The following is a 15254-nucleotide window of genomic DNA, read 5'->3' as shown; positions in this document are numbered from 1 at the left end:
TGTCTGTCTGTCTGTCTGTCTGTCTGTCTGTCTGTCTGTCTATCTATCTATCTATCTATCTATCTATCTATCTATCTATCTATCTATCTATCTATCTATCTATCTATCTATCTGTCTGTCTGTCTGTCTGTCTGTCTGTCCACCCCTCCATCTATCTATCTATCTATCTATCTATCTATCTATCTATCTATCTATCTATCTATCTATCTATCTATCTATCTATCTATCTATCTATCTATCTATCTATCTATCTATCTATCTATCTATCTATCTGTCTGTCTGTCTGTCTGTCTGTCTGTCTGTCTGTCTGTCTGTCTATCTATCTATCTAATCTTAATCTCTCTCTAGCTCAGCAGCCCTGTGCTGCCTCGTTTTCAAGATTCTACAGCTACTTCGTTTGAGCTAGGGGTACGGCCGCTCAGTACGCCAGTTGCGTGCCGCGTCCGACAGTCCCTTCCCCTCGCGCCATGATTGAGTGTAATGCCTTGAGTCGCTCCGTGTACTGCGGCGCCGCGACGCTTTCTGGAAGGAGGTGGGTACATAAATGTAATATATATGTACACACACACACGCGTGCGCGGCCATTCAGCCCTGGCACCAGCGCCCTCTTTTGAAAGCCGCCCGCCGCGACACCGTAATGATAATGGAGGTGACAACGTCGATAATCGGCTCATCCAAGACAAACGCGAAGGCGTGAACTGCGACGCAGCCCGGCGCCTTCAGTATGGCCAGAGCTACAGCAGCGCCTCTCTCTCTCCAATACAGCTGCTTTCTTTCGAGCTGTAAATGGAGATCATATCTCCACGGAGTGATGCCCATGGCCGAGCAACGGTGGCAGCACTGTCGGTGTCATGCTAGTGCGCTCTATTACTGTTGTCTCCCTTCGTCGCCGATAGGGGGACCTTCTTTATTTCCGTTCTCGTTTATTTTTTTCTTGCGCCGTCTGGCGACGAAGCCACGCTCCACGGCCTTCTCTTCTCCTTCCCTGTGGTCCCTCTCTCTCCATCTATCTCCCTTTTTTTTTCGCCAAGTTCTCGTTCAGCGCCAGAATTTCTTTAGTGGCATTTCGACACGCTTTCGGTGATATTTCGTCACGTTCCTGAGTAACAATGCGCTTTCTTCTCTATTCATTTATTGGTGCTAGCTGTTTCTTGCTTTGTATATTTCTGGGGACAAATTGCGCATTTGTGTTTGCAGTTCGTGCCTTTTACTGTCTTCTGACTCTTGGCGCTGCCAGTATGATTTCGGTGTCATTTCGCCAATGGTTTCGGTAACAGTGAACCATCTATTATATCACTTTTGTGGGTTATTTATTTCTTTATTCATTTATTTCCTTTCCTACCTTGTTTATTTCTATACAACACAAGACAACCCCAGCCATTTACGGCCCATGCACCAAACCTTTGTTCCACCGTACGCAGTACAGGGACACTACATGCAAGCACAGTTAGACTTGCATCAAAGCAGCTTAAATTTTCCAGTGCTCTCGCCCACATTTCTTTCTGCCGTTTCTTCTACGTATCCCGTCTTTGACTCACTCGCTTTTGTCATCGGTGTCGAAAGCTTCACTTCCACAAAGCTTTCTTTCTGTATCTCGCTTCTTTCTTCTTCTTTTAGCGTCTGCCCCTTTTCTTCGCCCGATGACCACATCCCCGCCCGACAAAGAAAGGTAAGCACAGTCGGCTGCCCAACCTGACGTGTGTGTAACCCGTCTTTCGACACCCTCGATTGACGCCACCCCCGTTTCGTTCGCGCGATATAATCCTCGCCTCCGATTCGCTGCCGCGATCCCCTCGCACCGTTCGTGTGTCCCCTTTCATCGCCATTTCTCGCGGATTCACCTAGTTTCCCAACACCGCCGCTTCGTTCGCTGCCGTTTCCCTCTTCATTTTGATCTTTATTTATCATGTTTTACGTTTTTTTGTTGCTTCTTTTCTTGGCAGCGAAGCTGTGAAGGGGAGTTTTCTACGGCACTTCTCGAGCAGCTGGGGAGGCTGGCGAAGGCCGAAGGGCCCGGTCAAATTATTATTATTTGTTTTGAACACATATACACATATACACAGGTAACAGGAAAGGGAAAGCGAGGAGCAGGCTGGCAACTGCCACCGGAAGGGGCCCAACGCCTGCCTACTACTCTGAAGGGAGGCGACAGCAACACAGAAACGGAAGATAGGAAGGAGGGGAGGAAAAAGGAAAGAGTGAAGGAGAGCAACAGGACAAATCTAAAGACTAAAGTAGAACACTGCAACAGGACAAATCTAAAGACCAAAGTAGAACTCTGCAGCCGGAATTAAAGTGACGCCGCGTCGACATGTCAATCAAGGAACACGCAGCAGCCCGCCCATCCGGTCGGAGTCCCAAGGTGGCCGTATGACCAGTTCAAGTAAAACTCTTGCTTGGGCTAGTTGGTTCATGCTTGAAGTAGTAAAGGCAAGCCGCAGAAGGCCAGGACCCGAGACTGTCGTTTGTGTTCTTCTTCGCGAGTCCTGGTCTACTGCGCCTTGCCTTTACTACTTGAAGCATGACCGGAGCGTTCGGTGAGTAAGCGCACCCGGGCGCGGGCTTCCCAGGAATAAGCAACGAATTCGTACTTCGCGCGTTTGCAGATTTCGGTGACACTTCACCTTGAATGTTTTCTTTTCGAATGGCACACTTAAACCTGAGAATTCAATTAATTAATTTTCTGAAAAACCCAACACTAGATACACAGACAATCATGCATTTTTTTTCTTTCTATATTCTCGTATAATTATTTTGAGTGCTTTCGCTTGTTAGCCGACGTCAGGTCAGTACTCACAGCGCCGGCTCCTGACAGTAAACAGGCTTCAAAGTGTCATGTTCAAATGGCAAGGTAACTCTCATTACAGTTGGTGATTTAGCACTACAAACCATTACTGTGGCAATTGCGGCACAAAAGAAAACTGAAGAAAAAGACACCAAAATAAATTAATTTTGTGGTACACAAAAGAAAACTTTAGGAAAATACCAATATAAATTATTTTTGGGTATGCGAGCCAGAAACACGATATGATTATGAGGGACGCGGTAGCGGTGGACATTGGTTAAATTTTGATCAACCGGGGTTGTCCAACGGGCTCCTAAACCTAAGTACACTAGCGAATGCGACATGTTTCTGCGGGCGGATCATGCTATACGTCTTGCTTAGTTCACTTTCTATCAGGACGGCGTAATGGACAGACGAAAGCAGGCGCCGACGCGAGCAGACGACTCGTTCAAAGCTTTAAAACCAACTCGCAAAATGATAAGCAGACGTACGACCTGAAAAAGGTTACAGTACAGCGCGTCTCCCGTACGTGACTAACTCGTGCAGATGTGTTCCACTTCTAGGTGTCAACGCGAATGTATGCAGTGGGAGTGTGTGCGTGCAGAAAAAATAATAGAAGATAAACGCATATGAGAATAAATAGACGCCAGCCAGAAGTTTGCCTGTTGTGGACCTCCAGCCGTCATTTCCGTGTCAATAAGGGATCACATTTACCAGCGAATTTTTTTTTTCTCTCACCTCATCCAAGTCGCAGCAACAGTACCGTAGTGGCCGGAAGCCTCCTCGGTCAATTACAAGCCCTCGGTTCGAGCGCTGCGGTGCGAAGAAGATATACTGGCCACGTCCACCAAATGAATCTAAGCTCTCTCCGTGCGAATGGAACGGCCGTTAGTTAACATGTTCAAACTTTGATTACTGCATCCTCTTTCTTTCTTTCCTTCGTCGGGGTTGCCGTATGTTAGTGCTTTTAGAAGCTCTCTGATTCATTTTCTGACTTCTTAAACTCTACAATTTCGTGCTCAAACGTTCTTTTTACTTTTTTTTAACTGATATCAGCGTAGCAAACAAAAAAGCGACTTGAGTTAGTCAGTGAGTGAGAAAACTTTTATTGTGCGTAAAGGGTGACACCTGAGCTCCGGTACCGCTCGCAGGCGTTAGTAGACGAAGCGGTTTGCCGCATCGGCTGCCAGACGGACAATGTTGGCCTGTGCCGCCGGGTATTCACTATGAAGCGCGATCTCCCATGATTCTTCGTCCTCGAATAAATAGACTGGGGTTGTTGTGCGCCCACACATGGTCACACTTCAGTGCAGACTCGCCCGAATCGCTCTCTCGTTGAACCACATTCCTGCTGCAATATGTATTGTAGCGTTTGCAGATAACTCCAGCATGCTTTTTTGAAGCAAGTTTGACTTGATTTGACTCTCCTGCGTCATGTTCAATACAGTTCCTCATCCATTGTACAGCAAAACCGAGCTTCGGTCTTTTTTTGTGTGTCCTTTTTTTTCATGCGAGAACGTGAAGTCAGTCGTTGAGCGAAAACGCCGGCGGTGTCTGTAACAGCGAAAGGGCACCGCTCCTGACGCTGGTTCGCGCTTCCTGGTTCGGGCCTCGACGAAGCAGAGTGGGTGAAACGGAACGCCCGCTTCCGCGATAGCGCGCCAAGTGTTGCGTGAGGGGAGAGGGCGTCGCCGCGACGCCACGTCACCGGCCCGCCTCGACGGAGCCGATGCGGCGACGCGTTGACGCCCCATCGGTGGCAGCTGCTGCGTCCTCGGTCTCTCGTCAATCGGGACGTCGGTTGCAACAGAACTGCTTGTTGGCCTAGATGGTGCTTGCTAAAAGACATGTTTTTTGCCGCAATTGAACACTCACAAAAGGAAGACACATAAAGACAACACGGGCGTGGTAATTGGAATTGGAATTGGCGTTGGAGTTGGAAGTGCCGCCCGTGTTGTCTTTATGTGTCTTCCTTTTGTGAGGGTTCAATTGCGGCAAAAAACAGGACGTCGGTGGCGTGCGGTGTCTTTGACTTCTCAGCGATATCGTCCAAGCGATTCCGGTCTACAGTCGACGTGCTAACGTAAAAACTGTACACGAAAAGAAACGAAAAGTAGTCTGTGCCAGTTTAGTCGCAAAACTCTATTACACCCCCCTGAGCAATATTCGAAAACGAGCTCGCAGCCGAAAACTCGAAGGACCGCGCAGCAGCGTTCTATTGGACAGTGATGCTTTTGAATTCGCGACTCATAGGAAGTGTTTAGGTGTGTTGTGATTTTTTTTATTTAGATAAAGATAAATAGAGGAGTTGTTGAGGATCCTGTCCTGGCGTCGGCCACCCCTTTCCGCTTGATTGACAATACAGGATAAAACATGGAGCACACATATATGCTTGCATTGGATAACGTTTAAAAATATTTTTTTTAGATAAAAGAGTCGTCAAACACGCTACACTCTAAGAAACGTTTACGCCCTTTGAGTCGTATCTTGCCACAAAGCGACAAACGTCACCTGTCTTGTCCGCATTTCCTTTCTTTAACGCTGCGAGCCCGGCACTTCCCAGTAACTAACGGCATGCGCGTTATCATCATGACATAGCATTCCCGACAGGAAAGCAGCGGGCCGAAACTGGAAGCTGCGGAACGTCCTGTTCGAGCACACCATGTATCTGTATACCGGTTCGACTCGCAATACGTGAAACCAGTGGGTGTGACGAGTGTTGGGGGACTAGTCGAAAAAGATGGCGACGCGTTTCCGCGTTCCGGGCCGCATTGAAGGAAAGTTCTCGTGTCCCTGCTAGTGTCAGTGAACTGGACGTTGCTTGCGGAACTCCGAGACATTCCCGCAGGCTGCGTGCTTGTAGCGGCTGAAGTTGCTGGAGTGAAGTCAGCTACACGTTCTGAATAGCTGGCACAAAATGGGAAATGATTTGGCGAAAGAGCGGGCAGTGGACGTGGAGTGGTGACGTTGATGTTCCACGCCACTTCGTGACCCCAGTGCGACGTAGAACATTTCTGGTAACGTTTATTCGTCCTTCAAGAGTGGATGCGTGTTGTACCCATCTTAGCTGGCGATCTAGAGTCGCACCTAGGAAACGACACTTGCGTATACAACTTCAATGCCTCTGGTCATTCACGAAGAGTTTCAAGTTTTTCACTTTCTTTCTTATGAACGGCAGAACTCCGGTGCCTTCTTATCACTTCCCTTTCATCTATTTTTCTTCCTTTTCTCCCCTTATTCTCTCGCCTCCTCTCCCTATCTCCTTATCTCGGATGGGAAAGCAACGCCGCACCGCCGGTATCACCCACGTGATCCGACTGCCGAGCCTGTCCTAGACAGCTTTTATCGCTCTTGACGGTGCATCCAGACAGAAAAGGGATATCGCGCCGAACGATTCAACGTGCTGTGCTGGCACCTTGTTCTCGTCCCCATTGAATTCCCCATTATTGCATTTGGGAAAAAAGATAAGGGAGGGTGTCGAAAGAGACTTTTTCCCAGATGCGGAAAGGTTTATTGTTGCGAAAGGGTTTACCATGCGCAGCTATAGATAAAGCACACGCGTCGTGCGACATCGGTTAGAGGGATACCGTGAGCCGTCGCAAGGCGTATCACTCCTCAAAGGGGACGTCAAGACAACGTCGCACGTGAGCAGCTTGTAATGCGGAACCTTTTTATTGTTTATGCAATTTTTCTGGCGCAGTTTATTTCTGTTGTGTTTTTTCATTGTTACATTTTTACAATTTTGATGATTTCCCTTTCTTTAGCTAGGCTGTATTTTTTGTTTATTTTTGTTCTTATTGTTGTCGTTGTTGCTTTCTTTAACTACATCCTAGGTTGTGGAGGGCCTACTGTTCTGGTAAATCTGACCGGGTGTCAATCCTGATAAGAAACTCAACAAACAGAATGAGTTACAACAATATGTAGCACGTACTTTACGCGTCGCCTGCTGGCAATAAAATCAGTTGGAAGTCTGCTTTCCGCGTGCCTGTTTGGAACTAGCCGGTGCCTCATCTCTTTTGATCTGCGTCGTTCAAAGACGCGGTATAATTTTTCACAATGGACATAGTGCATAGAGCAGTATCTGACATAGTACGGTATCGGACATATTGCCGTATCGGACATAGTGCGGTATCGGACATAGTGCGGTATCGGACATAGTGCGGTATCGGACATATTGCCGTATCGGGCACAGTGCGGTATCGGACATGTTGCGGTATCGGACATAGTACGATATCGGACATAGTGCAAGCCGAGGCGGCGGACAAACGAGCTACATGAGTTTACAGCTTACGTAAGATTGTTACAACGTTTGCGAAGGTTTTGCATAAAGCTTTACGGAAAAATTGGTGGTGTAGTACTTTACATAAGGGACCTTTGAAATTTGGGGACGCAGGCCTCTTGCGTACCCGAAAACCCATGAAGAGAGAAAAGAAAGGGAGAAGGCAGAAATGTTAAGCAGAAAAGCGTCTGGTCGACTACCCTACACGGGGGGAAGGGAGAAGGGGGATATAAAGAGGCCCAAGAACTCGAAGTCTCTGCTAGCGTTTTGCTGAAACTCAGACGGCTTGCGTATGCAAGCGCAATGCGAGCCTCCTGTGTCCGTTTATCTAAAACTCTTTACGAACTTTGTCCGTTTAGATTGTTTTAATGGGTGCTGTTTTACGTAATTGGGAAGTTGTTTTTTTTGTTGCCCAGATGTAAATTTGGTGCTTGAGAGTGTCTTTTTAATTATGCCATTTTCATTATTTATCACATACATATTATTTAACAAAAAGGTAATGGCCTGAACAAATACAATGTACTCCAAGGGCCAATACATTGTATTCTGTTCTCCTAAATGCGACCAATTTTATCAAATGTGATGTAATGGATACCAAACATCAAACTTACTGTAGTAGACGCCGAAAAAAAGAAAGACGATTTCTCCTTTCCCGTGTACTTAGAAAGAGCACTTGAGCTTCTTCTTAAGAGTATTCTTATGAAATAGAGATAATAGAGATAGAAAAACGAGATAGAAATGAATTCATTTCTATCTCGTTTTCCTTAGCTTCCACTGACATCGATGTTCCTTCCCTGCGCGTTCTGCTGTTTGTTTCCAACCCCCGGCAGCCCTCGTGAAAACTGGCGCCAGTCGTCTCCTTATTTATTTATGTTTTTTTCTCACCGCTGCTTAACCCTGCGAGTCAGTCCTGCTAACATGCGCGCTCTCAGAGTTCACATCGAAGAGCAAAAGGATCTGGGAATATTCCCAGACTCCCGCTGCCTGGCGTTCGGCTTGTTTGCACAAGTCGACCGCACCTTCCAAGTGAGCGAGGCACTTGCATTCTTTTTTTCCTTTCCGCTGATCCCAGCTCGCAAACTCTAACTCGCTTATAACGCGCTGTTATCTCTCTCTCTCACACACACACACACACACACACACCCACACACACACACCTTCTCTCTCTCTCTCACGCGCACGCACTCTCTCCCCTCCCTCTCATTTTCTCTCTCCCCTCCCTCTCATTTTCTCTCTCCCACACTCACTCTCTCCTTACCTCTCTCTCACTTTCTCTCTCTCATTCTCTCAGTTTTCTATTTGTCTGAATCCCTCCATGCAGCCTTGCGGGCACTCCGCATTGTTTGGTGAGAAGACCGCTTCGTTCCTCCCGCTATATTAAATTCCCGCCCGGCAGTTATATCGCCCCCTGATTTCGCTAAAAGCTAGAAGTGTGCGCTGGAAGCTTGGAATTCTGCTGAGGAAGTTTTTCGCTGTACTTGCGCGCTCTGGAAAAGCAGTTCTGTGTTTGTCACGACGAATATATCTTCGATTAATCGGGTAACCAATTACCGGCAACGGTAATGACAACCTGTAGCTTGACGACCTGCACGATCTGCGTCCGTTAAAGTAAGCGGTGGAAGAGCTCGATTCAAAATCGTCAATAGTAAAATATATTCTCTTGTTACATGCGGTGCGAGTAATCGCGCTCTGCAAGTTATGGAAGACAAACTTCAGTTGAACTGTCTAGGTTTCGAAGATAAGATGTGCTTTCTGTTACACCATTATTATTATTTATGAGCTAATGCGTTGTCAGTGGAGCAAAAAAACTTGAAATGCAATACAGTCAAATGAACCATCCTGACGCTCTTGGGACAGAAATAAAAAAGAGAGAAAATGACTTAGAAAACGGAATCTATGCGCTTATAGGTTTCAGAGAGATCTCGTTTATTCGTGTTTTTTTTCTTCGCGTAAAATGAAATCGGGTTTGATAGGTTTATTCGTTCGTTCATTCATTGTTTCAGTCAGTTATTCAACTATTCATCCAACACACTTAGCCGCGCGACTACTGCAGTAGAAAAAAAGACGAGCGCTTATTTCGTTATTCATTCCTCGTGATGGATCGCCTGTTTCGCTCAGCTTCATTATCAATTTTAGTTAACTGTGAAAACAGCGGCAATGAACGGCTGTTAAAACGCGATAAAGGAGTTGGAGCCAACTTGGTTAGGAAATAGCTTACTTTTTTATACGTCTTTCCTCGAGAACTATAATCCGATAGCTATTTGACTGGCTACAATCAATCCTGCGCCGATCCGCAGTATGACAGCGTTATGAAACATCGTTCCAGCGCACAATTGAACATGGACGAGAAGAGAAGGACAACAGGAACGCCAGTCTCCAACTGAATTTTATTCACGAAAAACAGGGCTTTATGTACACAGGGGGAGAGGGAGGGAAGCGCTGTTAGTGCGAAGGCCCACCCAAAAGGCGGTCCTGCGCACTTCGGCACATGGAACGATGGAAAACATGGAACGATGTTTCATAATGCCAATCACAACCAACTAGCCCAGCTGTCCATACTAAGTATGAAACCGTATCCGATGCATACTGCGACAAATAAAGGCCCCAGCATTTCCTTCCCGATAAGTTATTTTCAAAACACTCACATAGCGACAGGATAAGCCAGTCCTTTCTATTTTTTGAAGTTATCTTTTCCCCTAATATTATATGTATTCAATTTTACCTGCACTTAACATATTAATTGTTATCAGCATTGTTTTGGGGACTCTACCCACTTCGTAGTTCGTTTGTGTGTCTACATACACAGTGACCAAAGTTTTGTTCTAGCTTGGACCACTAGGTAAGTGCTGGCTGTTGTCTTGTAGGGCAGACAACATGGCGTGCTGGGTATGTGTGCGAATAGAAAATTTGTTGCTGGCCGTGGTCTGGCCTAGCAGACAACTTGGGTCTCTGAGTATGTGCCTCTGGGCATGTATGTGTATCAAACAATTAAAGTTATCACGTCAAGCTCTTCAATGCACATTGTACATTTGTACATATCCCAACTCTGCCTCCGTCTCGTTACTTCCACCATCGCGATCATCACAATAATCATCACAATATTGATAATAATACATGAAACATGTCGTCACCCGTTGCACGCCCATCGTAGTAAATATTGCAATAACATTAACGTCGCCATTCATCTCCGAAACATTCTGCAGTTCGAACGTACATGGTTGGAATCTGTGAAGGGAAGCTTTCGCGAAGTGCTTAATGTAATGCCTTGAATTTGTCAATTTCATTCTTGCGCCTTTGCGGTAAAGTAGATTGGCTCGCGCAAGCGCTATCACGTATCCGTGATACCCAATGTGGTAAGTCTTGTGTTTTCTTAATTTCTTCTTATTTATTTAAAATGTAAACGCCGCTTTTGCGTTGTGGGTATATGCCATAGTATGGCAATCACCATCGTTTTATTTTCCTTTCTTTCCCTTATCCTCTCGTCCCCTTTCCCAATCTCCCAATCTTGGATTGGAAAGCAACGCCACACCGCGGGTATCGCACACGTGATCCGACTTCCGAACCTGCCCTGCGCAGTTTTCATCGCAGTGGGCGGTGCGTATACAGACGGAAAAAAGGGATATCGCACAGAGCGATTCCTCATTCTCCTCTGGCACCGTCTGGTTCTCCTCCTCACTGAATTTCCCATTAATGCATTATGGACGAAGGAAGGGGGAAGATTTCTTTCCCCAAAGTGGGAAGTTCGATTATTGCGAACGGGTTTTCCATATGGTACTATAGAAAAAGCTCTCCCGTCGGGCTATATTGGTTAGAGTGATACCGTGAGCCGTCGACAAACGGTAGCTTTCCTTAAAGGGGACGTCACGACAGAGCCACACGTGAGCAGTTTGTAATGCGGTCCCTTCCGAATCCTTCTGTCCATCCCAGATATATCCCGTCTGTCCTCCATTTGTCCTTACTCGGCAGTTTCGTTTCCGGTTGTTATCGTTGCTTGGGCTTTAATTACAATTTTCCGATTGTTTGAGTGTATAGCTGTATGTCTGTCTGTCTGTAACATACATACATACATACATACATACATACATACATACATACATACATACATACATACATACATACATACATACATACATACATACATACATACATACATACATACATACATACATACATACATACACACACATACATACACACACACATACATACATACATACATACATACATACATACATACATACATACATACATACATACATACATACATACATACATACATACATACATACATACATACATACATACATACATACATACATACATACATACATACATACATACATACATACATACATACATACATACATACATACATACATACATACATACATACATACATACATACATACATACATACATACATACATACATACATACATACATACATACATACATACATACATACATACATACATACATACATGCTTGAGTTTCTTCATTTATTTCTTTTTATGTTCAGCAACTTATTTAAACACTGTGGTGAACTACATCAAAACTATATTTTTCTAAAGACAGTAGATTCTAACTTTACTTTTAAACGTAACAAACCTCATCAAATCAAGTTCGCCGCAGTCGATAGCGAACAAAACGATTTCTTCGTTCCCGTGTACTTAGGTAGGACATATTGAGATAAAGCTTCGGCATAAATGGCTACCACCTATATATTTTCGATCTTTCTCTCATTGTCTTCACTCCTCCTTTCTTTTTTGCCCGTTTTTCACTCGGTGTGGCACAACTTTAACCCGCTGTCGTTGCTGCCTTTCTAGAGCCGGCCAACTCTCTGCGCGAGATTAGGAGAACGAGGCAGTTGTCGGGCTGCACGATGCCACTTGAAGTATTTGTTTACCTCGTTAGTTTAGCGCCTTTCTTCTCTCCACTCCAATGCACTTGTCGATGGTTCTCTTCTCCAACATTCTGTGTTTCTCTTTCTCGCTTCTGCTGCTGCTTTTTGTGGTCGTCATTGTTTTTCCTGGCCAGAAATGTAGCGAAACCAGTGTCCCTTATCGTCGGCGCATCGCGGAATCTCTTTCGATGCCAGCCTGTCTGTTTCAATTCGATAGGGGTTGCGAGTCTCTTGGCCAGCTACAGTCTGCCTTCCGTCCATTTTTCAAAGTGGTTACTTTTAATTTTGTATTTTATTTTCGTTTTTGTTTTTTAGTGCTGGTAGACGTGCTGGAAGGGGAGGCAGTAGTGGTTGAACACTCAGAGAAAACAAAAATCGCGGGTTTCCAGTTCCTGGTTGGTTGACTCATTTCTAACCAGCGGACTTTTCTCGGAGTTGCGGCGATACCACCTTCCCTTTAGCAATGGTGTCCAGACTGCGATATCTGCCCGAGAGTTTAGGCTTCTTTTTTTTCGGAGTACGCTGAACTTCTCCTTTCTTGCGTCGTAGAAATGAGAGAAGCAAAACAGCGAAGTAGCGAGTAGCTTCTTTACTTTCATCGTCCAATTTACCTTGTACCCAGCGGGAACTGAAATCATTCATTTTTTTTTTCTGAACAAAAATAGCATGGTGCGTGGATACCGTGAGTGGACGCTCACGCGGGCGCAGTTCGTCAGCTTGCTCATATCCCCGTATTCTCGTGCTGTGCTAAATTTGTTTCCAGGGATACCGTACCCGACCCTAGGAATACCGGGCCAGCTCTAGGGATACCGGACCAGCTCAAGTCACGAGTCTCGTAATGTTGCACAGTCAGCTGTGGAGTCCGGTTACGGTCGCATACGGTACAATGTGTTCGGCGTGATTTCCAGTGCATGTTCCATGCGCTAACAATCCTCTTATGTAACAACAAAACCTCTGCGTGTGTGCCGAAACACACGCAGCCTCCATTTACGCATCGACAATGGCCACTTGCTTGATCAGCTGATGCTGCCCCGCAGCTGCACCATGCATGTGGCAAAGCACGCTTCTCGGTTTTGTTCAATAGCGGGCATATTTGCTGTCGCACCGCAAGTCAACGGCTAGCCATGGTTCTTTTAACTAAGGGATGCTAAGATAAAAAGTTAATTATGGCGTTTTACGTGCCAAAACCACTTTCTGATTATGAGGCACGCCGTAGTGGAGGACTCCGGAAATGTCGACCACCTGGGGTTCTTTAACGTGCACCCAAATCTAAGTACACGGGTGTTTTCGCATTTCGCCCCCATCGAAATGCGGCCGCCGTGGCCGGGATTCGATCCCGCGACCTTGCGCTCAGCAGCCTAACACCATATCCACTGAACAACCACGGCGGGTGATAAAAAGTTACGGTCGTGTCACGGCCTTATGACGTACACGAGACAACACAGGCATGTATTGACGTTACACTCATTATTTAAATATAGTTGATACACTTCATTTATATCTGAAATCAAATTATTATTACATCGAAGCAAAGAGAAATTTCTTCCTGCCAGCTTCTCTCCTAGCATGCCCGTGAGTGCTCTTTTCTGTGTGTCTTTATCACGAAAACTCATCAACTTGCCTAGTTCACTTTTTTCTTCCTTATCTTTATATTATTCTTGCATTTTATTTATAACGCAGTCTGCAGAAAACTAAACTCATACTGTTGCCACGACGACCTGCAAAATAAAGCTTTATTAATTCAACTTCGGGATACAATAGCCTATCGGCGGTGACCTTCCTGGAATTTTCAGTCAATTCGGCGAATTCCCGAACCCCTTTCTCGCTGTAATCTCTCACAATAGCAAACTGTGACGTGCGGAGCAACGTATAATAATTTCAAAAATTTAGCGGTACACGAAAAAAAAAGAAAGGTTTGCTAGCAATATCGACAATTGCGCGCACTAAAATGTAGCCACCGAGCCCGTCCATTTCTATTTTACGACTTCTATACAAATCTTTTTTTTTTCTTTTGTGTCCAACGCGCGATGTGCCCATATCGCGAAATCGCTTCGCGCGTTATTGGTTTTCAAAGTGGCCCATCTCTGCTCACTTAACGATGCGCCGCAAGGCACAATACGCCCTTAACGTCAACGTTGAATGCTCCGGGAGAGATTACATAATGAAATAAAAAGAAAAAGATGGGGGACGCGCTATTGCATTCTCAACTTCATTTTGTTCCTCCATCTTCGACGCAACTCCCGGAGCTCTTTCTCGTCTCTCTCGTCGTCTCGTCAGAGTTCTATAAAAAGCGACGACACAAAGGAATACCGCGCTCCACTTCTCTAAAACTCGCGAAGCAGTTCGTCGCTGTCGCTTCTTGCAATTATTGCTTTCTTTTATTTTTCGTACCTTTCGGTCTTTCTCGTCTGTACGACGAAACAGAAAGAACAGAAATAAAAGGGTAACGCCAACAACAAAAAAAGTGCCGCGTATTCTTTCTTTTTTTTTTCTATTTCGTCCCAGGCTCCACCCGACGACTTGCAAAATGAGCCGTGGTTCAGTGCGAGCCGTGTTTGAATACGCGGTCCCGCGTAGTTTCGGCATTGCAGTTCCTTTTGTGCCATTCTCGCCCCGAATAAGGCCTTCTACAAAAGGCGCCCACGTCCTTGCTCGGCAGCGCGCCCAACCTCCAAATGTCCTCTTGCCCGGGAGGCAGCCAAGCGAATCTCATTTTTTCACGTCGCCAACCTGTGAATTGTTTGTTTACTCTTGTTCCTTCTAGCTCACTATATTTTTTTTTAGAGAAAGGCGCCAACGCGTTGCTACAGTTTCATTGTATGCGTTCGTCTTTAGCGAAACGAAGAAACAAGCTTTACGATCTTTACTGAAGAACGAGCGCTGATGATAGAAAACGGAAAGGTGGCTCAACTCGTAGTAAGCCTCCATTCTTTGACAAACAAACTGCTTACTTTGTTTTGTTTTTTTAGCTGCGCAATTTCTTCCCGGCGCCTTTCAGTCCTCGTCTCACAAAGGAAGAGCGCGAGGCTTTGGCTGGAAGAATTAGAGCCTGAGGCATGTTTGGGAGCTCAAAAAGCCGGTGTTCGAGGCAAACCGTGTGTTACATTTTCTCGATGACGTATCATCAACGCTGCGAGACTGGAGGAGACGAGACGGGGAGCAGACGAAAAAAAATAAGGGACGTCTGCTTGTATCCTACTGCCGTTAGACTTCATTAAAACCTCTTTCTGGGCGAGTTGGTACATACTTGACATAAAAACTGTTACAGCGCAAACACATGCAACCAC

The 15254-nt window shown here is 45.6% G+C and overlaps 1 protein-coding gene across 4 annotated transcripts in view; it reads left to right on the top strand.

The window, feature by feature from the left end:
* Nucleotides 1-15254, top strand: part of LOC135896388 (ninein-like protein) — a 317995-nt gene that overhangs the window by 173973 nt on the left and 128768 nt on the right. For all 4 annotated transcript variants that reach the window (XM_070521841.1, XM_070521840.1, XM_070521839.1 and 1 more), the window contains exon 2: nucleotides 1618-1669. In XM_070521841.1, the coding sequence (XP_070377942.1) occupies nucleotides 1618-1669 (52 nt within the window). The remainder of the gene's footprint in view (nucleotides 1-1617; nucleotides 1670-15254) is intronic.

This window comes from Dermacentor albipictus, chromosome 7 (assembly GCF_038994185.2).
Source record: "Dermacentor albipictus isolate Rhodes 1998 colony chromosome 7, USDA_Dalb.pri_finalv2, whole genome shotgun sequence".
Lineage (NCBI taxonomy): Eukaryota > Metazoa > Arthropoda > Arachnida > Ixodida > Ixodidae > Dermacentor > Dermacentor albipictus.
The sequence above is the reverse complement of the archived record's forward strand: the minus strand, read 5'-3'. Positions and strand labels throughout refer to the sequence as shown.